The 23,917-nt window shown below is 43.0% G+C and overlaps 1 protein-coding gene across 3 annotated transcripts; it reads right to left on the reverse strand.

Annotated features, from left to right (window-relative positions):
- Positions 1 to 15,254: 15,254 nt before the first annotated feature.
- Positions 15,255 to 22,260, reverse strand: LOC111657946 (protein phosphatase 1 regulatory subunit 29-like). Of its 3 annotated transcripts, XM_087175154.1 has the most exons (6): positions 21,739 to 22,260; positions 20,577 to 20,726; positions 19,064 to 20,055; positions 17,944 to 18,580; positions 17,475 to 17,838; positions 15,255 to 17,420 (listed from the first exon to the last, which is right to left on the reverse strand). In XM_087175154.1, exons 1-6 carry the CDS (start codon positions 21,940 to 21,942, stop codon positions 16,987 to 16,989), a joined length of 2,781 nt encoding a protein of 926 aa, XP_087031280.1. In that variant the 5' UTR covers positions 21,943 to 22,260; the 3' UTR covers positions 15,255 to 16,986. The 3 variants fall into 3 exon arrangements, with proteins under 3 accessions (XP_087031280.1, XP_023266064.1, XP_087031279.1); XM_023410296.2 differs by having other exon boundaries at positions 15,255 to 17,838; XM_087175153.1 differs by having other exon boundaries at positions 15,255 to 18,580.
- Positions 22,261 to 23,917: the final 1,657 nt, after the last annotated feature.

Here is a 23,917-nt window from a genome sequence, read left to right on the forward strand (position 1 = left end):
ATGTAACACACACACACACTTGTAACAAAGAGGAAACTTCTAATGCATGCACACACAAACATGTACAGCTGATCCCCCAGGACACTAATTAAAGGAACAAAAACATATAAACATAAAATATAAACACGTGTGTCCACAATCAGTCCATGTGTTCTTGTCGTTTCTACGGACACACATGCAGTTTTACACACACACACACACACACACACACACACACACACACACACACACACACACACACACAGTTCCTCATCGCCTCTGAGGTGCCAGGCACATTCTGATGAAACTCCAGGAACATGGTGTCATTTCAGCTGCAAAAGTGGCAGGGGGGTGGGGGGGGGGGTTGCCAGCGGGAGGGAAATTGGAGAGAGGTTGTGAGAGTGACAGAGACGAAGAGAGAGAGAGAGAGATGGGACAGGTGTTTAGAAAAAGGGGGGAAAGTGAAAAAAAAAAGGGGGGGAGGTTGATGCTCGTCCAAGCGGGGCTCCGGAAAATCTCATTCCATCGTCTCCAAATAAGTGTCTTGTCCTCTCTCACTCACTCTCTCACTGACTTCAACACACCACCCCTCTGCATGCTAAGTGTATACTATTCTGCCTGGAGCACAACAAGCTGCCTCCATCATATTTCATAATACGCTACACGCTTCTCCTTTTTGGAATTCCTGAACGCTTCTTTTCCTGTCCGTCCAAACCTTCCTCCTCCTCCTGCTCTGCAGTGAAACAGTGGATTTATTAATCAGAGCGATGTCTTTGATTCTGACAAAATCCATCATCAAAAGAGCTCTCGTGAATTTAACCCTTCTTATGTGTTAAAGAAATGGGTTTACACCTTTAGAGTTTAGAGTTAAATTTGACCCTTGTTTGATTTCATTAACAAGCTATGAAAAAAACACTAATCATCATCCGGTTAAAGGTTTCATCAGCTTAAGTAACATATTATCCATCCATAACTATAATACATATATACTTACTTTGATATTTTATGTACCGTATTTCTCTCCATAAATACTCTACCAGGTCAAATTTAACCCATAACACCACAGATGTAACTTTTTTTAAACAGAGATTTTAAAATGATCAAAATGTATTTTATTGTATTTCATAGGCCTTTGATGAGGATGTAATGAAATCTTATTTTGATCCGAAAAAATGAAAGGTATGTTTCACACATCTTAAGTCAGGGTTAAGTCAGAGTGTGGCCTGTATGTGCCTATTATCCAACAAATCTTCATACCTACATCAAGGGTTCCAGTTTTATGGTGTTGTATAGTGTTATAATTGATTACTCAGTAGATATTACCCATTGAAATTCCATTACTTTACTAACAATGGAAGAGTAATTAGATACATTACATTACACTGCACAGTAGAGTAGATGGTAAATCCTGAAATGCCAAACACAGAATAACTGGGATAAGCATCTGTGCTGTAATAACTGCATTTTAATCAGTAATCCCATCCTCTCCCCAGTACTGACAAAAGTAAGCACACTTCCTGTTTTCTGCAACCTCTATGGTTGAGGTTTGGTTAAATTAAGACAACTAAACCCGTTTGGTTGGGCAGAGAGAAAGACTGTGCTCATGGTAAAAGAAATCAGGTCTCAGGTGTGAACCATTCAGTCCAGTCTCCTTCAAAAGACGTTTAACAACAGTGAAACAAAGTCATGCTGCTCCTGCCTTTGCTTCTGGAAGAAAACAACCAGAAGGGCTTGTGTGTCAGGAAAATGAAAACACAGGTAGTTTCGAGTGTCCAAAAGCTGCAGTTTTATAACATTTTCTCTCAAGATTCGTCTCAGGTATTGTACTATGACTACTTTTGTCTCTGAGATACAATACATTCTGCCGTGTGCTACCGATAACCTGTACAATAACAAGACACTACCCAACGCCGCCAGTGACTGTTGTGCTTAAGCTATCAAGATTTTCTGCTAATAAAGTTGTTTTTTTTGTCTGTGTTACTCTTTTCTTTGCTTCTTCTGTTGCAGCTGACAGAACCGCCGAACTCAAGGTCCTACATGCCCAAACAACTGTCTTTTTTTATAACCTCTGTATAGATAGAGAGCAGCAAAATGGGCGAGGATTTATACGAAAATGTCACAGCTACTCAAACATTTCAATCTCTTTAGTCACAGCAGTGACAAAGGATGGTGCGCACCTCAGCCTCATTGAGGAACCGAGATACTCCAATATGTTCCCAATCCTTTACATTCCAGCCACCAATCCTCCTCCGCTCTGCTTTCACTCTTGATCGCTACATTCATGCAGTATATTGCAGATTTCCGCACTCTGCCACCTTCTTGCTCAAAAGTTATAAAAGCAGGATTGTCTGTCTTTGTTGATGCAGCTTCCCATAACCCTTTGTTCGCCTACTTCCTGTCAGTAATCATCTCTAAATAGATATCCAACAGGATATCAATTAAATCATCTCCTTTCGCACTATCCTCCAGACATTTCTTTCCATGATTTCCTTTACCTCACCCCCCCCCTCCCTCCACTCTCTCTGCCTCCCTTATCTTTAAAAGAGCAATTTCCAAGCATGCAGCCTTGTCTCTGATGCTACTCTTTTAGTATCTTCCTTTGCAATCGTTCTGTCCTCCTCAACTCAGTCCCGCTCTTTTTCCTCTCAGCCATTCTATCAAATTTTCTGTCTTCTTCCTCATTCAGTCTCTCTCTCAGCCACTCCCTTTGTCGTTACCTCTCCATTTCCACTTCCCCATCACTTTCACACCCTTCATCTTCCCTTCCCTTTGCGTTGAGGATGCAACACACCTACTGTTTTTTGTTGTCTTTGATCTAAAGTACAGTAGAAAAAGTTGACTCTCTTTGAATTTTTGTATTTGATCTGTTACAAGCCAAGGAAGCCTTGTAAATAAAAGTTTTAGGGACTCACATGTAGCTCATTTACTGGGAAAGCTTCCGTCATCTCCACATGTGCAGGTACTGGGTGACACCTGATGGCAAGCATCAAACATGATGTGATGCTCGGTGTGAATAAAGGCATCACTGCATTGTGGATCATCAAAAGCTTCTAAAAGCCCTTCACACTTTTTCACATTGGCATTTGGAGAGCCTGCTTTCCAAACCTGACAATCCAACAAGCACACCAATTGAAGCAGCGACTGACCACCTCTCTCTCAAGCTCTTATCAGTTTTTATGTTTAGAAATGAGTGTAACAGCACTGATGACCCTCAGGAGAGGCTCTCCAAATGTGTGCCCCATTATCCTCATTTGTGCAAGTCATTGTCCCTCACCCTGTCGATTACAGCTGGTTGCTCATCCCACCTTTGAGTGCGGCCATTGGGAACAGGTATAACCACCACAGTTGGTTGCATGACGTTTTCAGCTTTGTGCCCCCCTCCCCCTTCACTTTCATCCCTCCATCAGGTGAATTCACTCAGTTGATAGGGACAATTCTGTCCTCCCAAAATATTGGTGGAGACATGTTCCTGCCATCCATATATAAACCTTCACCCATGCTCCAATGATTGCATTTCGTAACTGGTGGGATTTGAGATTGAATTCATTCAGAAGCTTTAATGAAGTTGAGTTAGTGAGACAGGGTGAAAGACAGCGGAGCCCAACAGTATTTAACAGCATTGCTCAAGTAAAAACATGCTTGTGAGCGTGTGCTGGTGTACTGGTCCACAACATGCTCAGCACACTCCGTGCTCACTCTGCTATCCCCCCTCTGTAAGCTGAGAACACGAGTCTTGGGAGCTTAATGTCCTCCCTCTGAGCTCAAGCTAAAAGGTTTTATTGAGCTTTTACACAGTCACAAAGTAACACCAGGCCGTTTGAGACAACTGTATCTTAAATAAGCGATGCAAGGACCGTGAACCGATGATTGATTTTCAGCTATTCTGGACTTTAGAGCCGTTTAGATGTCGGGGTAAGGTTGGGGTAGACTTGGAAAACTGACACCTGGTTCTGCACGAAACTCTGGAGGACGGTGAGAAAGACAAGTACAGTGTTCCACTTTTAATCAGGTGGTTTGTACATGAGAGAATTGCCGGTATATTACTCTGCGCCTAACCAGGCAGGTTTATACATTAGAGGGTTGGAAAAGAAAAGACAGTCGCCCGTTTAATCAGGCAGCCTTTCACATGGTATGGGCTTAAGAGATAACAGATGTATACCGTTGCCTGCTTAATGAGGTAGCGTTCTCACATTAGATCCCTGCACAAACAAAGAGCGGCAGTGGTGTTGCGATGTTTTTCACGGGCTTTAATGAAAGTCATCACGGCGCACCAGCACAAAGACTCATCTTATCAAATCAAATGATTCACAGCTTGGTTATCAGAGCAGCATGCAGATTTTACGTCTGATGATGTGGATGACATCACTGCCCAGAGGCTGCAATTTTCTAGAAAATCACCCGAATTAGCCCTCAACTCGAAAAGTAATGACGTTCATTACTGAGGGAGGGATTTCAAAAAAAGATAGGATTCCCTCTGGCATTGAATCTTTGATGTTTACCTCTTTGAGGTTCTGATCTGACATTTTCACGGCTGTCCAGACAGGTCAACACCAGACAGCCTCACAAGTAAACCTCACATCAGATATTCTTAATATCATACACCGGATCTGTGACTAAGGTTTTTTGAAGCATCCCCCATTTAATAATGCCTGCTCTGCATGTCTAGCTCAGAAGGATGCTGCATCACGCTTTTGTCCCACTAGATCCAAAACTCACTACATTTACCTCATTGAAAATACACCTCCATTATTTTTAAATTGTTCTGTGTGCAGAATGTAACAGCGTTGTTCTCTCTCTCTCTCTCTCTCTCGCTCTGTATCTCCACTCCTACTCTCTCCTATCATACTGTTCAGCTGAGAGATGCTGGTGTAGAAAGATAGTTAGATTATTAAAACGTGTGTGTGCCTGTAGGTACACATATACTGTATCTGCATTTGGATATGTTTAACTGTGCGTTTGCTTGCATCCTGCGGCAATATCCACCTTCCTGTACTCTCTTTGCCATAGTATCAGAAGCCAATTAATGACGGCCTGTGTTCTTATCTGCTACCTAGCAACCGTGACTGTTCCACCCGACGCCCCTGGCAACCGCTGCTGCTGCCTGTAATTGACTGCTTGGCAACCAGGGACCACGGCATGACATCACACTGAACCGCTGACCCGCGGTGCTGCGAGGGACGGAGAGGTAAAATATCTCTGGTGTAATCAACAGATTCGATGTTATGATATTTTTCAGCTATGCAGAGAACAACAAAGAATATTTAAAAGGATTTACTGTAAAAGGTTGACGATAAATGTCAGGTTTGGAGTCAGTGCCTATAATCTAAGAGCAAGGGCCTTTTTCTAAGCGCTGCCATTTTGTACCAACATTCAGCGACCAGGGGCGGATCTCCTCGCCAGAAATAAAAACGGTCTCCATAATGTCAGATAAAATTATTACACATTTATGAAATTGAATTAACCTTTCATGAAAAATTAGCAGAGGGCACTAGATCACACAGCAAAAGTCACATATCTAGGGAGTGTAGTATCTACTTATTAGATTATATCGTAACTAAATTGATCCTGAGACACAATCTGTCAAGTTCTGTCAGACTGAGCTCATCAGACGACAGTGATTGATCACACTGTACATTCACTAACAACTTCTGCCGACAAATTTCCTGAGGGAAACCCCAAACAACCATATGAGGATAAACATCTATCAGATGTCAGCACATCTTTTTTTCAATCGGAAACTCGTTCTTCATGTTGTGACACTTGTTGTGAGTGCCAGATGAATACCCAACAAATGCGGGCAATTTCTCGGAGGGGTGAAAAGGTAATTCCGTGGAAAGGCAGGAAATTGCAAACTGATATAAGAAGAAGATGAGCCAGGCTTAAGGAAAGAGAGCGCACCTAAAAATGAAGAGACAAAATAGTGTCCACTAAATTTAGACTCATCTGAGGAATATCAGTGTAGTCAGCTCCTGGAAGGACACACATGCACAAAATCCACAATATACTGTACAGAGCAGTCACAGCACCCACCCCTGCTTCCTAACATCTCCTGACAACTGCTTGGTCTGTAAGCTGCCTTCCACTGCTCGCTCTATTTGGATGCCTTTTATTAAATTTGCAGTGTTTGTTCGCCCCAGGGAGCGACCAGTAGCATAAACGCATTTCCCTCAGATCATGTTCTGGAGTTGTTATTTAAGTGATGCTCAAGGAACAAGGAGTGGCGTACTGCTGTTGTTCTCCACTATTGTTAATATTTTAATGCGCCGCGCTTCATTCTGCAGGGAATTGAATGACTCCGGTGTTGTCAGACAATTGGATAATACTGTCTCTTTGTTAGTATTTTGGCATGTCTCTGAAGTTTCCACCGCATGGATATTCCTCTAGCTAACAAGGATCTGGCTGGGAATTGCTACTTTTGCATGTTGCTATTAATTTACCAGGACACTATCACAACCAAGACGTTGTTATTCAGTGAAATAACAAGGAAAACAAGGAACAAAATGTTGTTGTGTAAATATTACTGAAATCCATTCAAACGGCTTTCTGTATCTGAATACACCTCCGTGTGTGTTGCGAAACATCAACCGAGCGTCTGCACAGTTTCTGATGCTGCACTGGAAACAAGAAACCGTAGCTGGACATCAGAAAGACGTGTTGGAGATGATATGAATTGTACGTACGCTTAAATAGACGTTTTCATTTACCTAAATTAACTCAACATCTAATGGTAAATGGCAGTAATTTCAGTGATAATACACTCGGTGGCGGTGGGTTGCTGTGCAGCATTGGCACTGGTTCTGTGATAAACACCAGATGATATAGAGAAGCACATCACCAGTATAGAAGGATATCACCACAGCCTAATTTTCTTTTTATTTTAGGTATATTTGATCACCCATTAATAGGTATATGGCATATATGTTATATGATGGAAATAATGCTGCAAAAATTTACATAATTTTGAATTTATTATGACAGCCATTGTTGTACATGTATTTGTGTTTTGTAACCCAATTTTCCTCTTTTATTTTGGAGGGTCACTTATTTCTTCAAACTGATGAAAACCAGGCTTATTTCAAACTCTGCTCTTATATAAAGGAAATTCTGTATTTTTGTTATTGTCAACAAATGGCATGATGACCAAAGACCAAGACCAGAATCAACAACGAACCGACCCTTGTAACAAATATCGTCAGTGAAGCCGAAGCTTGATATCATTAACATGTGCCACAGAGCTCCATTGTCAGAGGTTGGCTAAATATAAAACGTAATTATGGATGGTAATAAGCTCTTTGCGTGGACGAATTATAGGGTTGTTGTTTTACAGGAGGACAGTCTAACAAATGTGGATCAGTACTCCACCGAAAGCAGAATCCCACACATTCACTTTTTACTCGTACTTTGCTAAAACCCACAGCTCCCTGCTGTTTTAGGAAATCATTTCTCTTTTTGTAAAAACTATATATTTGCGATCTGTTTTTTAAAAAAATCTATGTCCTCAATAGGAACCAGTGAGCATAGGGCCACAGGCAGGGTGGGAAAGTCGAAGAGTATCGACAGCCTTACACAATGCTTTAGTCTCATGGTGGGATTTGCTGAAGTAGCTTTGCTTAAATAGCACCATCATTCTCTTTTAAACGTACGTTTTCACGTGAGTTCATATCCGGGAGCTGCAGAGAACAGCCACCGTCTGACCGACGTGAAAGTGCGTCACAGATGCTTTCAGCTTCGGTGCCTTGCTCAGGGATGTTTTTGACAGTCAGCTCTCTGCCAGCCGACTCTCTCTATGCACAATCCTGCCTCTCTTTTGCAGCGCTGTGTGACAAGGTCATTTACACAAAGGGGATTTAACAGCGGGAGGCTAAGGCGACCTATAGAGCATCTAGCGGCACAGATGCTAAGATGCTCCAGTTTACTTTGTGGACTTATGTCAGGGTCTCGTGGTACTAGATAATCTTCTCGAAACTCCATTTCTCTGTTGTATTTGTTGTCTCACAGTACATGTCGTCACTTTTTCTTTTTCTTCCTCTCTCCTTTTTTCTCCTCTTGACTCACTGAACCCAAAGTAAGTCAACAACTGTGACAGAACTGCAGCAACACTAGGGTTTAAAAGCCATAGTTCAAAGCTTACTCAACCCAGCTATCTGTGTGGGGTCAGACAACATTTATTTTGCCCCTGCTCCTTGCTGCTATGGCAGGGGTTCTGGGGCAACTAGCATGCCATGCTAGTTGTCAGAGCGCAAGCTAATCTGCTGTGTTAATGCTAATCAGGCGACAAGGGGGCAGGAGGATTCACTCAACAGGAGGATGAAGAGATGATGCTGACGTGTGGGAGAACATTAGCTGTGTGCAACTATGTGCGGTGCATGCATGGGTAAGTGCGTAATTGTGGTGTAAGACACGATATGAAAAATGTGTGTGTGCAGGAGTGGCAGTGTGTTATTAACATCTGTGCTTCTGTGAGACATGAAATCCATATGTTTGACTGATTCTGAGGACGTACGCACAAATGAAGAGTGCGTATGGAACGGGCAACATGCAATTACAATCGATGCTTGTGTGACAGAGTGAGAGAGAGTGTGAGTGTGTGTGTGTGTGTGTGTGTGTGTGTGTGTGTGTGTGTGTGTGTGAGAGAGAGAGAGAGTGACAGCGAGCGAGTGAACGGGCACAGCCTTATTGTAGAGTCCTGCAGAGTGAAAGGCAGATTAATTAAAAAAGCCTCAGATACCCAGCCTCAGCCGTCACTCCCTCGACAGAGCGGACCTTCATAACAAAATCCCTCAAACACACTAACTTGCTCACTCATACACATGCACACACACACACACACATGCACACACACACACACACTTATACCGTTATGATTGCTACCCGGTCTCATGTTGAGGATGCACTCATGCAGAGCTACACAGCCAGATACGGCAAGTTATTTGGAAGCAGATGAAAAATGCATGTACACACATGCATACTGTCACATACACACACACACACACACACATACATATGCACAAAGGATGATACTAATTCCTGCAGCAGTGCCAGTTCAATCTTCCAAAAGGACACACTCAGACACTCCCGCTGTTTTTTTTTTTTTTTTTCTCTCTCTCTCCAAGAAACAAGGTCCTTGAAAAGGCCAGTGGTGACAACAGCTTTAGTGTGACAGGCATATTATCAGCTCCTCAACACAGCTCTCAGGGTGTGTGTGTGTGTGTGTGTGTGTGTGTGTGTGGATGGATGTGCCTGTATCCATAAAGCTGAAGACGAGAATCTTAAAATCTACAATCTGCCAAAAAACTTCGACCAAAAACTGACTCTGATCCCAACTATTCACACACGAATACAGCTCGATTAGCTGATTAAAAATTGTGCTCTCGAGTGTCTGTTCAAAGCGAGGGGCTTCATTGGTTGTGGGGAAATTATAATATGTAATCGAACACATGTGATTATACTCTGAGTTGTGATTTTTTTAAAGTCAGAGACAGATCAGAAGGACCCATGAGAACTCCACATCTGACATTCACAATAAGCATTTTCATTCGAACACTCACAAACATTAGGACATTATTATCACAGGTTAGATCATGAGAACTATGACACTAAAACAAAAAAAATACAAACAGTTGAGAAAATAAAAATGCATCAATTACACAGATAATTAAACAAAACAGCTGTTAGGTTTTCTACAGATGTTTGGTTCCGCTCCTCCTGCACATAAAACTCGCCGTTTGGGCACTTTTTTAAGACCATTTGTGTTTGTAAACGTGGATAGAAATATTCAGTCCATATTTTGTGTAGGCAGGTGTGAATATGGTATGTTTTGTGTGTGTGTGTCTGTGTGGGAAGGTGTTTGTGTGTTTAAATGCATGTGTGTGTGTGTGTGTGTGTTATGTAGATTCAGTTATTTGTGGGAAGGTATATGCTGTGTGTTCTCACATTTCATGTCCATATAGTGTAACTCTAATCTATTCAAACACGTACAGTATATTCATTGATTCTCTACATTAGTGTGTGTGTGTGTGTGTGTGTGTATGGTTGTGTGAGTGTGTTTGTCACAGTTGGCCACCGGTAGATACTCCTCCACTTTTTGTTGTGTGTTGGTTTCGCGACGGAACCCCAACCCCCGACCCCACCCCCCTCCCCCCCGGTCAGTCTTTTCTCATTTGCTTGAGGATGAGTCGAATGATCAGCGGATCACCTCAACCCACAAAGGAATCAACAGATTAGCAACTCAACCTCAACAGCAGACAGACAACACTGTATGCAGTTAAACCACAGTCCTGCTTTCTCTTTAGAGCCAGTTAAACTAGCCAGGGCCGAGGTCAACAAAGGTCAACGGGTCGAAATCGCTGTGGTAGTTTTTTTACCATTAGATACAAAACATGTCGCTCAGGGGCAGAGCATTTCCGAAGAGAAAAGAATAACTGTACTTTCTTCAGGCAGAGTTGAGTAACTAAAGAGTTTCAATGGTTGAAATCTACATTAAAGTGAGGGCATACCTCTGCCAAGGCTGTGTAAAACTCAACATCTATTATTTTAATAATAGAAAACACGGCAGACTTTTGTATTCATCGTCTGGACCGCACTGATGGTTATAGATAGGAATGTATGTCTGTCGTGCAAATGCTGGGCAGGAATTTCTTAGAAAATAATACAAATGTTTTCAAAATGCCCCATTAAAAACTAAAGACGAATTCCTGGATCTTCACATCGAACGTTTCTCAGCCAAACCTACAAAACACGTCTAACTAACTGATACAGAACTGAAAACCTACACTCCTTGGCAGAGAGAGGCGCTGACCGTTCATCGATTTATGGCCGTAACATTGATACGAACAGAGTGACAGGTCAGCTAACTACCTTATCTGTAGTTTGGCTCTCAAACAAATCAAACTAGACGTTTTATTTAACAACCTTCACTGTAATGTCTTTAGGCAATGCCAACTAGCGATAGAGTTTCTGCGGTTGAAATCTACATTAAAGTGTTCTCAGTGAGAGCATACCTCTGTCAAGGCTGTGTAATACCCCAAATCTCTTATTTGAATAATAGAAAATGTGATTTTTGTATTCAATGTCTGGACCCAAATCTGCAGCACGTTGATGGACATAAAATGCGTTTTTCATTCAAGTGCTGTGCAAAAGATTTCTTTAAAAAAATAATACAAATGTTTAAAAATGCCTCGTCAATATTATAATATTAATTACAATAAATAAATAAAAAATCCAACAAAATTTACTGTGATCTGTGACCATGTCTAACTAACTGATTTGCCAAACAGAAAAAGAAATACAGAACTGAAAACGTATACTCCTTGGCAGAGGTAGGCACTGACCATTCGTAGACTTACATTAATGCGAACAGAATGACAAGGTCAGGTAACTACCCTGCAGCAAGTTTGGCTCTCAAACAAACCAAACTGATCATTATATTAAACAACCTTCTCTGTAATTTCTTGCCTTGTTCATTGGGCTTCAGTTGAATGGAGCTTAGCCAGGCAATGTGCTTCTTGAATGGAGGGAGGGGGGTTACTTGTGCTCTGACTTGAGCCTTTCTAGCAGTACTTTCCTCCAAGTCTTCCCACTGCTTCCAGCAATATCAGTCAATCAAGTGATCTCAGTAATTGAGATTCAGATCATGGGCCACAGGGTGAAGGTCTGCCAGTCCAAGAAGACAACGTTTACATCCTGAGATAAAGGTTTGCCTTTGAGACAATGTAAAGAAGCCATCTGGAGTTATTCTTTTGGCGCTGCTTTTCAAGATTCCTGACAGCCCAACTGAAGTACAGCAGCTCTGCATACATATTTGTTTGGCTCAAAACTTAACACTTCATGTCGGTATTAAAATGGGTGTGGCATGGCCACGCCGCTAAAAATTAATGATACGGTTGTGTCACTAATGGCCCTGTAGCGCATTTGGAATAACACGCCCAAAGGTTGCCTTGTTATTGTGGCATCAGATAAATTAAACGATAGAAAGGATATTTATAAAGAAAGCAACAGGATCTAAGAGAAAGTTCTGAAAGAAGTAGTTGTAATGAATTGTCAATTAAGCCCTGGCTAGCCCTGTTGAACCCTATAGTGGAAAACAGGACTGTCCCACCCTGTCACACTATAGCACAAAAATACTTATCTTCAAATTTCACCAAACTGCAGCTTCGAAATATATATGATGTAAAAAGGTATTATATTTTACATGTTTACAACATAAATATATTATTCTGTTTCGCAGAATGCACAATTGTTGTAAAGGGAGATAAATGTATCTGGGAAAAGTTGGAGATGAAATTCAAGGGACATTTTGTTGAATTCCCTTTATCTGTCCCAAGACTCCCATTTTCTATACTGATATTAAATGCCTGGAGAAGTAACAAAAAGTTATATTCACAGCACTGGTTCTTATGGTCCATTAACACGTTAATGGTGAAGGAGGAAGGGGCGTAAGGGGATTGGAAGAGGAATGCTTCTGGGTTTACTCCTGCAAGTGTGGAGCCAACCTATATCTGTACAATGTTTTAATGTTTACAGCATTAAAACAAAGTCCATGTTTCCACTGCAGACCTTGTTGTATGGATTTCAAAAAAATTTAATTAAACAGGAGCAAAGAGACCTCAGTGCCATTCCCAGGGAGCCATTGCAAGTCTACGGTTTCTCTACCAGAGGTTCGCACTGAGAGCAACTACAACTCCAAAGGGAGGCAATCAGGAGGGTTGCTCCATTATTTTCCATGACTATTGATTTGTGTTTTTCAATAAGCCCGAACTTCGAAAACTTACAAAACTGAAATGAGAAACCAAAACTTGTGTAGCAATGAGTCCCCGAGGCAGCCTGCAAAATTGTCTAGAACAGTGTAAAACCCCCTTGAATTAGTCCGAGGTGTATAGAAACTACCCCTCCAGTTCTTCTATTAATAAAAACCTTGTTGCTTATTCACCAGAGCTGTTCCATCCAAAGTACATGTTAATCAGAAAGACTATAATCTTGACATTGCGTCAGAGTTCTTGGCACATCCACTCTTTGCCACACCCAACATGGGAAAACAAAAGTGGAATGGTTTTTATCGTTTCGTTCCGAGCAGATGCCATGCCTGATTACCAAGTCCAATGTACTTCTGGGATTCACAGCTCTGGACAGAGAGGGTTTGACTCCATTCCTCAGAAACTGCCACAAGTGGTGCTGTCTCAATTGTTCCCTGCTATGTTCTTTTGTTTTTTCTTCTAGAAGCCTGAGACTGTCAGCGATTGCCTCACATTGATTCATCATTGTTGTTAATTGGGCAGTCTGGAGAGAAGACACACAGGCGATCCCTAAGGTACAGTATCTGTACATCCGTCAGTCTCAACTTGTGGATTCTGGCCCCTGAGGACTGGAGTCAACCCTAATTGTGAAAACCTTGCTGTCAACTGAAAATAACCGCTATAGATGAATACATCTTGTGGACAGGAAGGAAGTACGTTAACTGAGAAAGAGGAGCAAGGCTTGGACGGATTGAAATGTATTATGTGTGCCTGTTTGGAGAACAACACTTCTACAGAGTAAGTATAAAGATCTACATAAAAGCATGGAAAACACTGGACTGTTGGACAGAAATGAGTAATGTTCTTAGATGTAAACTGTGACAATTGCACACACTGTGCTTATGATTAACTGAGCTAACGTTTTTCCTTACATCTAGACAAATGACTTGAGGGTATATGCAGGTAACCTCAGCTCGATTCCCCCCCGTTCTTCCAAATTAAGTCATTATTTTTTAAAAAGCTTCCACCTCTGCATAGCCTGTGGTACTAATCTATAACTAATTGACTGGTGATTCCTTGGATCTAACTGGGAGGGGCGCTGCCAGTGGAATTTGAACAAAAGGCCAAAATAGAAAACTGGGCCCTTTTATAAAAAATGGAGGTTGTCCAAGCAAGCGCCCTGAGGGAATTTGCTCTGTGTTTTTTTATTTGGTCCCACCTGCCAAAATTAAGTTCTATTGATCTGATAGCAGAGTAATGACACGCCTTTGACGTCCCATTGTGAATGCTAGTGGGGTTATTGGATTGGCTGCCACAGATGACATAGAGAGGTAGAGGGAAAGCCATTACTCAATATGAAACAATGGAGTGTCAAGAGCCAAAACGAGTGGAAGAATAAAAACAGTTAACAGCTTTTCGTTACAGCATAATTAAATAGTTGGTTCACACAGGTAATGAAACATATTTCCTCTCTTAGCCCTGGAGGCAGCTAGCTGTTCAGACAGTTTTTCAGATGTCTGTCTGAGAGTTCTGCCCCCACACCAATACAGTGGAAGTTAGGAGAATTTTGTTTGGTTTTCTCACAGCACTGACATATTGCAATTAAAGATTTATCCAGGTTCTAAAGTGTGACAGTCGTTGCTGCGAACAGTGTTTGTTGGAACTACTTTTTAGAGTAGAGACAGAAATAGAGTGTGCAGTTTAAATCTAATAAGGCATGCAATTTACGCGCATTAACGTAAATCTCATTATTTCATTTCACAAAAGGTTTATCTCTTTGTAGCTGACCTTTTGTACAGAGCTGAGTCTGTAGACAAGAGGTCATTATAGGTGAAAGAGTATTCGCCACACTCCGCTCTCACTTTCCCCATCAAACTCGCACTTCAAATAGCGAGTGAATTCAAGTCCTGTCAAAACGATGACATCAGGGTTAAACCAGTGGAAAATCTAATAGGAATGCATAACTTCCGGGCCTGACAGACTGGTCCTTCCCGACCGATCAGACTCAAAAAAAGAGGAAGAATAACACCCAGGAGGTGGTTAGATCCCAGACTGGCTCACCTTGGCCTGCTCATAACCTGCACAGTCATAGTGAAGCATAAATCTGACCATAGTATATCCAGACTGTTTGTTTGAGGACACGGTGATGAGGGAGGCAGGGACAAAAAAAAAAGAAAGAAAGAAAGATAGGCAGACGAAGGCAGCCACCATTAATTTCAATCAGGTTCCCAGTCTGGCAGAGTTAATAATATCAGCACACTCTTCTGACCTCCGATGATGGTACGACATCAACCTCCGCAAATTACTCATTAATTTACCCCATTAAGTTGGACAGAGGTGGCGGGCAGAGTAAAAAAAAAACGGAGGAGAATGACTTAATTAGACATTTTAAAAGGGAATTTATAGCGTTTCAATTGAGATGTATCACAGCAGAGAAAGAGAGGTCAGGGTGTCAGTGGTGAGGCGAGAAAGAGTGGGCAGAAAAAGAAATAAAGACGATGGTGAAATTAATATTTCGACAGCATGGATGCTGATGCAGGAGGAGAGCGTTAAGATAATTTATATGGAGCATGAAGATTTGCACAGTTACAATTATCAGCATGTGTTTCATGTATGTACCAAGCCTTGCTCCTATTTGTTTCAACAGATTTCATTATATAACACCCAGAAATTCAAACCCAATTCTGAATAAAAATGAACAAAAAGTTACTTTCTTGCTCGTTGGAACAACCTCATGCTCCATTAACAACTTTGGAACAGAACAGAAAAAAGAAACTTGTGGAATCATACCTCCCAAGGGCACTTTGGTCCATAGCAAGCTCCCGCTCAGAGCAGAGCAGGGTCATATATATACTGAGTGGAGAGTCATCCAGACTGAGGCAGAGTATATCCCTCAGGCCTTCACTTCCTCTTGCCATCCGTTTTATCTCACTGTGTAGTGCGGGGAGGATTTGACATATTTTAAGTTTACGCCGCCTCGCCTTGAGCTGATCCATCTCCACCTGAAAATACTCTGAACTCTATCTTGTCGCCTCAACACTGGCATGTTCAAAAATGAGATGCAGCCACTGTAAACCTCTAACCTGCACTCAAACTGCTTTTATTACTAAATGTGATTACTGAGGTTCTTTAATATAGGAGCCAACACCTGTCTTGCTAACCTGCATAACCTACCCTAAAGTAATTTCTGCACGACTCACACTATTGAAATGTAAATTTATACTACATAAGCTTCCCTTATCACAAGAAATATGCTACACCTTTAAATGAGAAATGGGCTGTAGCAGACAAAAAAATGTCTGCTGGTCTTGAGAAGGTTTACTTCATGCTATCGAGATAGACAGGCTGGGCAAAACACACACATTAATGTATGCATACACATATATACGGACACAACTCCCCAACTGGGTTGTTATCTATATGCAAAGCATCTCCACTAAGCTATTCACTTTGCTACCATAGAGCAGACTGAGAATAATGGACGACTCAGCCCCAACCACAACCCTACTCTCCCACATGCCCACACACGATTGAACATATGTAGTTAGGTGTTTCGAATCGATAAGCATGCTCAACAGACAGCCTCCCCCGACCTACTCTTATGCTGGCTAATTGCCAGGAAGAACAATTAGCCTGATAAGTATCACTTAATGTCTTCCCCAAAGAGGGAGATTCAGGCTATTCTAAAACAAACGCACCTAATTCCTCATCCTGCTCCCTCATTATCTCCCTAAATGATGCTTCTATAGGAGAGCAGGTGTTGGCTGTGCCGTGGAATGATTGTTTTGTGAATGGTGGTTTGATGGGATTAGAGAAAAGAGGGACGGGGCTTAAGTCATGAATGGGGCTGCTTCTGGTGAGATAGCTGAGCTACAGTGTGCCAGTAATGAGGTAGAAGACACTTGCTTATCACCACCTTTGCTTTGCTCATTAGTGGGGATTCAGCGGGTCTATAGAAGCCTGTGAGGACCAAAGTGCCCAGTATGAGGCAGTCTGGTGAACAGCTTGATTCTTGTTAATTATCACTCTGTATTGTGGTGAAAACAGCCAACATCAGAAACAACCTCTTAAAATGTCAATGAATTATCAGAGAACCAATTCCAGAAAAATCACCCAGAGAGAAAACCTCTTTAACTCTGGATCCTGCAGATCCATGTGATCCATGTCATCGGACACGTCATCCTCTTGCTACATTAACATCTATTCCCTTCATTAGTCTGCTGTTGGCATCCAACTTTTCAATCTCCCTTATGGAATCTGACTTTGCTTCTTCATCTCACAGCTTCTGCTGGGCAGAAACTCCCTTCCAGTAGTCCAAAATGTCGTGAAGGTCCTCGTCCTTGGCAAACTGCACCTTCTTACGCAGGGCATGTCCTGCCGCTATATAGGATGCTTCCTCTCTGGGGCTTTTCTTGTAAGGCCGGAATCGCTCCCAGATCCGCAGTGTGCTCTCAGATGAATACTCTGGACTGGAGGAGTAGCCAGAGTTGTAGTTGTGGTGACGAGAAGGTGAGAGCTGGGAGTAGGCGGCTGTGGCATCCCTCTTAGTGCGCCCCAGTGGCTTGAGGAATGAGGCCTTTTGGGCTGGTGAAGGGGATTCGTTGCCGCCCTCATAGTAGAGTGCAGGAAAGGAGTGGCGGTGCTCAGAGCTATGGTAGTCTGGCTGAACCTCCAAGTGGTGCTGTTGCTGTCCAGGACCAACCACTCCACCTCCACTCCCATTATTACATCCCATCCCACTCCCATTCAAGCTCACCCCGCCACCATTTATGTTTCCCATTCCATTCCCATTGCAGCCCCCTATTCCACCACCTCCTCCACTTCCACCCCCTCCAGCACAACCCACAGGGCTGCTCTTTTCTGTTGGGTACTTGGGAGGATCACTACGCTGCTCAGGGATATCCACACTGAACACCCTGGTGCTCTTGACAGATCCCACAGGAGGGGCCCCACAGCGGTTCTTCACCACAGCAGTGTCAGCGCTCAACTGTCTCTGAAGGGGCCGCACTGCATTGGCTGGGGGTGGGTCACGGTAAGGAGGGGAGAGGAACCCCCCACCGCTGATACCCGGCCGCTCAGACAGGGGCATGACCAGGGGCACTGGGGCCATAGAGGGTGGATGAGGCGGCTGATGCAACTGAGGATGTGGCTGAGGATGTTGTTGAGGATGTGGCTGAGGATGAGGCTGAGGATGAGGCTGAGGGTGAGGCTGGGGGTGAGACTTTGGATGCACCTTTGGAGAGGAGGCCATGATCTGATCTCCGGGGTGGCCTGGAGAGAGGGGCAGGAGGTTGCGGGGGAGGGACGTGATGCAAGCTGGAGGCTGGGAGGAGGACACAGAGTTAGCATTGTCAGCTGTGGTCACAACATTAGCAGAGGCATCCAGCTTCAGGGCATCAATGCAGTTGTTGATGATCTGGTTCACCTTGTCCACCTCCTTGGCGATGGTGGAGATCTCTGATGCTGAGCCACGGCCATCGTCATCCGAATCCTCCCCAGCCTCCGTCCCATTCTCAGCCCCACCTCGCATATCCACAACTACTTCCCCTCCTACGCCTACTCCTCCAGCTGCCACCCCTCCCTCCCTGCCTTCCCCTGTCACTCCCGCCGTCCTCACATCCATATAGTTGCCCTTGCTGCCCATTGCCTCAGAGAAGGCAGTGGCCATTTTTTCTACCTGCGGCAAGGTGGAGAGACGGGAAGAACTGGTGTTGGCTGAGCCGTGGAGCATGCCTGTGCTAGAGGAGGCAGAGTGGGGCAGCTTGCCTCCTGACCCTCCTGAATGATGGTGCGGGTGGTGTGCCTGCTCCTGGAGACGCTGCATGGCACCTGGGTCATTGGTCACTGCCGCAGCTGCCTCTGGGCCATACCTGGGGAATTACACATTTACTTTAGAATAAGCAATACATTTCATTTTATTTTCTGTTGTCATATTTTGGACATCAAAGTTAATTAGATTTAATATGTCCTCTCAGTGATGCTGTGGTATGACGGAATCCTTGCTGTTTTAATTAAAGCTCAAAGAAATTCTGAAAAATAGAATCGTGCAAAACCTCAATAAAGGGTATGGTGGGAAAAATTATTCTGTTGTTTGTAGTAAGTAAAAATTAGGCTTTTCCAGAATTCAAAGCAAATCAAAGCAGTGAAGCCAAACCATAGCACGAATTGTTTCAAAGAATTCAATTACACCCAAAGGACACACATAATGGTTGTCATTTCTGTTGTGGCTGCAGTCAGTATCTATGTAATGGCTATTGAATAATTCATTGCCATGAATAAGGTTTGGAACGTGGTCCTTAAGACTTTTATTAACAAACTAAACTATAACCTAACTTAAAAAACTTGTCTAGTACCTCATCTCCAAAATAGTTTTCTTCACGCTTATAGCTTTCTCCTTCTCTTCCTGGATACGTCGCCGTCTGAGACAGTAATAGACGAATCCAAGCACAATGACCATGCCAAACAGACATCCCAGGATAGTCATGATGTAGTGGGTAGTTGTGGATTGATTCGTTCGCTGGTCCTCTGGCCCCATGGCTCGTGTGGTAAAGGACAGACAGGTGTGGTTGTAGCGTTGAGATTTGCTCATAGACGCCACACAAAAGGTGTAGTTGGTGTGCGGTTTCAGCTTGTCCAAAGGGATGATCTCCTTCTTGTTTTTAAGGGGCATAATGTCTGCAACAAAAGTGAGATTGTACTGGGAAAGTATGTACATCTTACTGTACGGTCGTGGGATTTGCACCATTAGCGAAGCGGTGTAGAGGGAGACAGTTTGAAGCTTCATAGAAATCTGATGGTTATAGGTGGGGTCAGCAGTGGACGATATGGTTGGCTGGTGGTAAAGACCTTGGTCTGGGTTGTCAAGACCCATCCCTGAGCCTTGATCTTGATCTGGTATCTGGGAGGTCATCCCTATCGCACCTTCGTGACACTTGGATACAAGTTTGTAGAGGGCATTTCGTCCGTGTCCGGGCAGCGGGCTCAGGAGTGGATAACCGTTCATTTCCGCAGGGGTTTCGCACTGGAGGCGGTCATAGGTGTGGGTGACATTGTTAAATGCCTCCAGCCAGGAGAGAAAACTGTAGAGTTCACAGCCACAGTGGAACGGGTTTCCTGCTAGTTCACATACCATCAGCCTGTTGAGGACCGTGAAGGTAGACGGGTCGAGACGCGCCAATTTATTGGAAGATAAGTCCAGGCTGCTGAGGCTGGGGCACTCCCAGAAGGCGTTGGTGGCAATAACCTCAATGAGATTGTGTTGCAAGAAGAGGCACTGCATTCGACCCAGGCCTCTTAACATGCCCTCAGTCAGGTTGGTCAGCTTGTTGTAGCCCAACTGGAGAACCTGAGACAGATAGAGAGAGTAGCCCTTTGAACTTTTTAAAAAAACATGATACAACAAGGCCGTCAGTGATTCAGTAGATGTTTTTGGCTGGACCACAACAGTTTGGCCAGCTCTGTAATCTGGAATGTCCCTGACTGACTGACTGACTGACTGACTGAGTGAATGGGTGATCATATTTCCACCATTGGTCAACTGAATGCCTCGTCACTGAGTTGGGACAATACGCTTACTGCAGGAGAGCAATAAAAGCACAGAGTTTTTGGTTGATGGATGACCACCCTCATTTAGCAAGGTATACTAAATAGAAAATTAAAATTTATAGCACAAACACAACACAAATTATTCAAACACATTTGTATGAACGTATGAGAACAATTTAAAAAGATGGCTGTAGAGGGAACACTTTTGTTGAATTCCTCACCTTTTACTTTATATACAACTAAGGAAATGTAAATGGAGGATCAACAACTTCATATTAGAGATAAACAAAAACATAAAAACAGAGTTGTGTCCTTGCAGACCTGTAGGTTAGCCTGTCCAGCAAAGGCCCCGTCCTCGATGTAGCTGATCTCATTCTTGGTTAGATTGAGGTCAGTGAGGTTTGTGAAGCGATACATGGAGATAAAGAGCACAGCCTTCAGTTTGTTCTCATTCAGCCTCAGGTCGTGAACCTAAGGGAGACAAGAGAGTGGATGACTTTCAGGTGATGTATTGCACCTTCTGGCAGCCATAGAGGAGGACACTCCTCGCCAAAAAATAAATTATCTGCCAAGAGCATATTGCACCTCTACATGTCCAAGTTTGCTACCTAATGAGCACTTTCCCCAATTATACATCTGATCAAAATTTGTGTATAGTTAATCACAGCCCTGCTTGCAAGCAGCTATGGATCCCTCCTGAGATATCACGCAGAGGTAGATGTTGATGCTACGAGTGGAATGCAGTTGCGTGTTAACATTACCGTTGGGTGCTTAAATAAATTATCTAAAGTTTTCCAGTTTTACATCATTTATGCTGCAAATTGCAGATGGTTACACTAATTGAAATACTTGGAAGTAATAGTTTAAAATGTAGACAACATTGAGCCGGCACATAAATGATTAGCATTAGCACAAAACATTAGCTGATTAAAGTTGTCTGAGCATGTTGGAGATGTATGGGATTTAGATTTAGAATATGTTGCAGCTCTTGCTCTAGTGAGATGTTTCTTTGAGTGTAGTGATGTCACAATGACTCATTTAAGGAGTAAAGGGCTACAGCTCTATTTATACACACATTTGGCTGTCAGCCAATAAGAGATACGTAGCCAGAAATTACAAAAACCGACTGTTTGTTTTGGTCTCTTCTTTCTCACTAACATCATCACAGCCACGTAGCAATTTAGCCATTACTACTAGTATTGCCACCTCCATTGGACACATAAATGTAACTTTTGAATATGCAATGTGCATTTTTATTATCTAAAAATTATTAAATTACATTATCAATCCAACCAAAATGTAATCACAATAAACCACAAGCATTATACTGAGTGGAGAGAAGGTTAGATTCACCTATAGCTTAGCAGAAGTCACTGTCATGATTAATTTAGCCGACACCATCATAGTTGAAAGTGCATGGAGGCATCCGGTTTTACAGAGGTGGTGGTGTAAAAGGCCTACAGATAGATAGGTTCATACTGACCGTGCTGTTGATGTGCTGGGGGATGGTCTCGTATGGAGGCTGGTTCTGACTGCAGATAGCCAGCCAAACGTAGCCTTTATCCCCCTCTATCAGCCAGCAGTCCCCTTTCACCTCGCCAGGCAGGCGGAGGAGCAACAGTGCAGGAAGCAGGAGGGACAGACACAGGGAGGGAGGCAGGGAGGAAAAACGGAGTCTGCTGGCCATAGTTTGGATAAAGAGTGTTTGAGGTTGCCTCAGTAGAAAAGACGGAAAAAAAAGGAGTTGCAGGGAGGAAGGCAGCGAGTAGCGGTTTCAAATCAGAGAGGGCTGCAGGTCAGGCGCAAGCAGGCCAAATCGAAGTAGGTAGAGAGAAAGGTGAGCGGAAGGACGTCTTCACGGTGATTAGAGCTGAGCTTGCAGCATGGCAGAAAGTCCTGTCCCCATTTTAGGTGTTCCACATCAACGGGTTTTGGAGACTGTCACCCCAGCAGCTACTCATGGCCTCCGACAACCGTACGTCTTGACAACACAGATGAGGAGGCACTCCCTCTCAGTCAGAAGGCCTATATATAACAGAGAGAGAGAGAGTGAGAGAGAAAGAGCGAGAGGGAGGGGGGAGAATATTAACATTAATAGTGATAATGACAAAATGATTAAGAGGTGGCAGAAAATTGTACTACAGTTCACATATCCCCAGATGGTTTTGAATTAAATGAGTTTAGTTCTCAATTCTAAAAGCACTGTGTAAAAAAAAAAAAAAAGGTATATGAATCTAATACCCATGCTACCCAATCCCTTCAAGGTAATGCACCACAGTAATAAATCTGTTAACTGACATGATTATTTCATTAAGTCTTAATAAAGCCCAGAGAAATATATTTTGACTTTTCAAATGAGACCAGGCTTTTTATGTTCTGTAATTATTCATGTTCATGAAAATAACGGCCTGCTATGAGAATAAATTGCAGCTCTTCTGTTCCGACATTAGCATATGATGCACCAATAAAAATGGAAATTGCAGAGACTATGAAAGCAACGCTTGCTTTTCTTTGGTGTTTTTTGTCACTGTTTACAAGGTTCGCCAGCTTGCAGCTGCAACTTCTATTATTTCAACTTTGAGGTACATAATGAAACAATAAAAAATTTAATAGCTGCAGATATATAGGGGTGAAAACAGGGGAGATTGGCTAAGTGGGGAAACAGAGGAGGGCTGTTGTAATTTGCATGTTTTAACAGGATACTAGCTGACATTTAGCTATTTACCTTTCTCAGGGGATTAACCGTGGATTAAACTCTAATCCAGCGTAAAATATTATGTATCTCATCACCACAGCTCCGACTCTTTTAATTTGTTTCCAAAGTTTTTGATTCCCTCCCAGGGAAAAGTTATCTCGCCACGACATGAATGACAGGGAATTGATAATAAGAACAACTGAGTAACAGACTCTTCTTAAGTATCCTCCAAATAAATTTCCCCTCAGTACTTTTTTTTTTTAGGCCAGGTCTACGCCGAGAACATAACCTGCTGCAAGGAATGAGGCAATGACATGGTGCAACCCAATCTGCTCTGGAATAATGGAAGCCAACTTTAGATGCTTCTGTTAAACTGTCCCATCTCTAATAGCCTGTCTTCCCCCTGCCCCTCCTCTTCATCTCCTCCTCCGTCCCACCCTGCACCTCTTTTTGGCCTCTAGTCACTTCTCATTTCTGTGATGCCACACCCCCAGCAGCTCTCAGTCCTCTCTTCAAATTGTTCCATGAAATTGATATTGACAATTCAATTACAAATTCAATTCCTCCACCCCAGGCCTTCAATTTGCCTTTGACCCACAGCACCGTCGTCATCCTCATGTGTGTGTAAAATGAAATAAAAAATGTCCCACAGAAGAGCAATTTGCAGCTTTGGCACAGTGGAACAAGAGCTCGAGTTTTCACCTGTCTAATTATGAAACTCATTTATTAATCATTTGTTATGTATTCAGCTTTTGACGCGGACTGATTTCACTGATTTAACTGCTGCACACGTGTGTGAATGTGTGCATTAGCTCGTGGCACGCTGTGATGAAAAGAGGCAGGCAAATGGAATTCTTCATCAAACAACGATTTGGACATTGATCATAACGGCCACGCTGGCACTGACACGGATATCATCCTCCTCCTTTCATCCCGTCTCTGAATTCCTTCTCTTCACACTCTTTGA

Source organism: Seriola lalandi, unplaced genomic scaffold, assembly GCF_002814215.2.
Source record: "Seriola lalandi dorsalis isolate HSWRI2012SDOR001 ecotype SW California unplaced genomic scaffold, Sedor1 jcf7180002054421, whole genome shotgun sequence".
Taxonomy (NCBI): domain Eukaryota; kingdom Metazoa; phylum Chordata; class Actinopteri; order Carangiformes; family Carangidae; genus Seriola; species Seriola lalandi.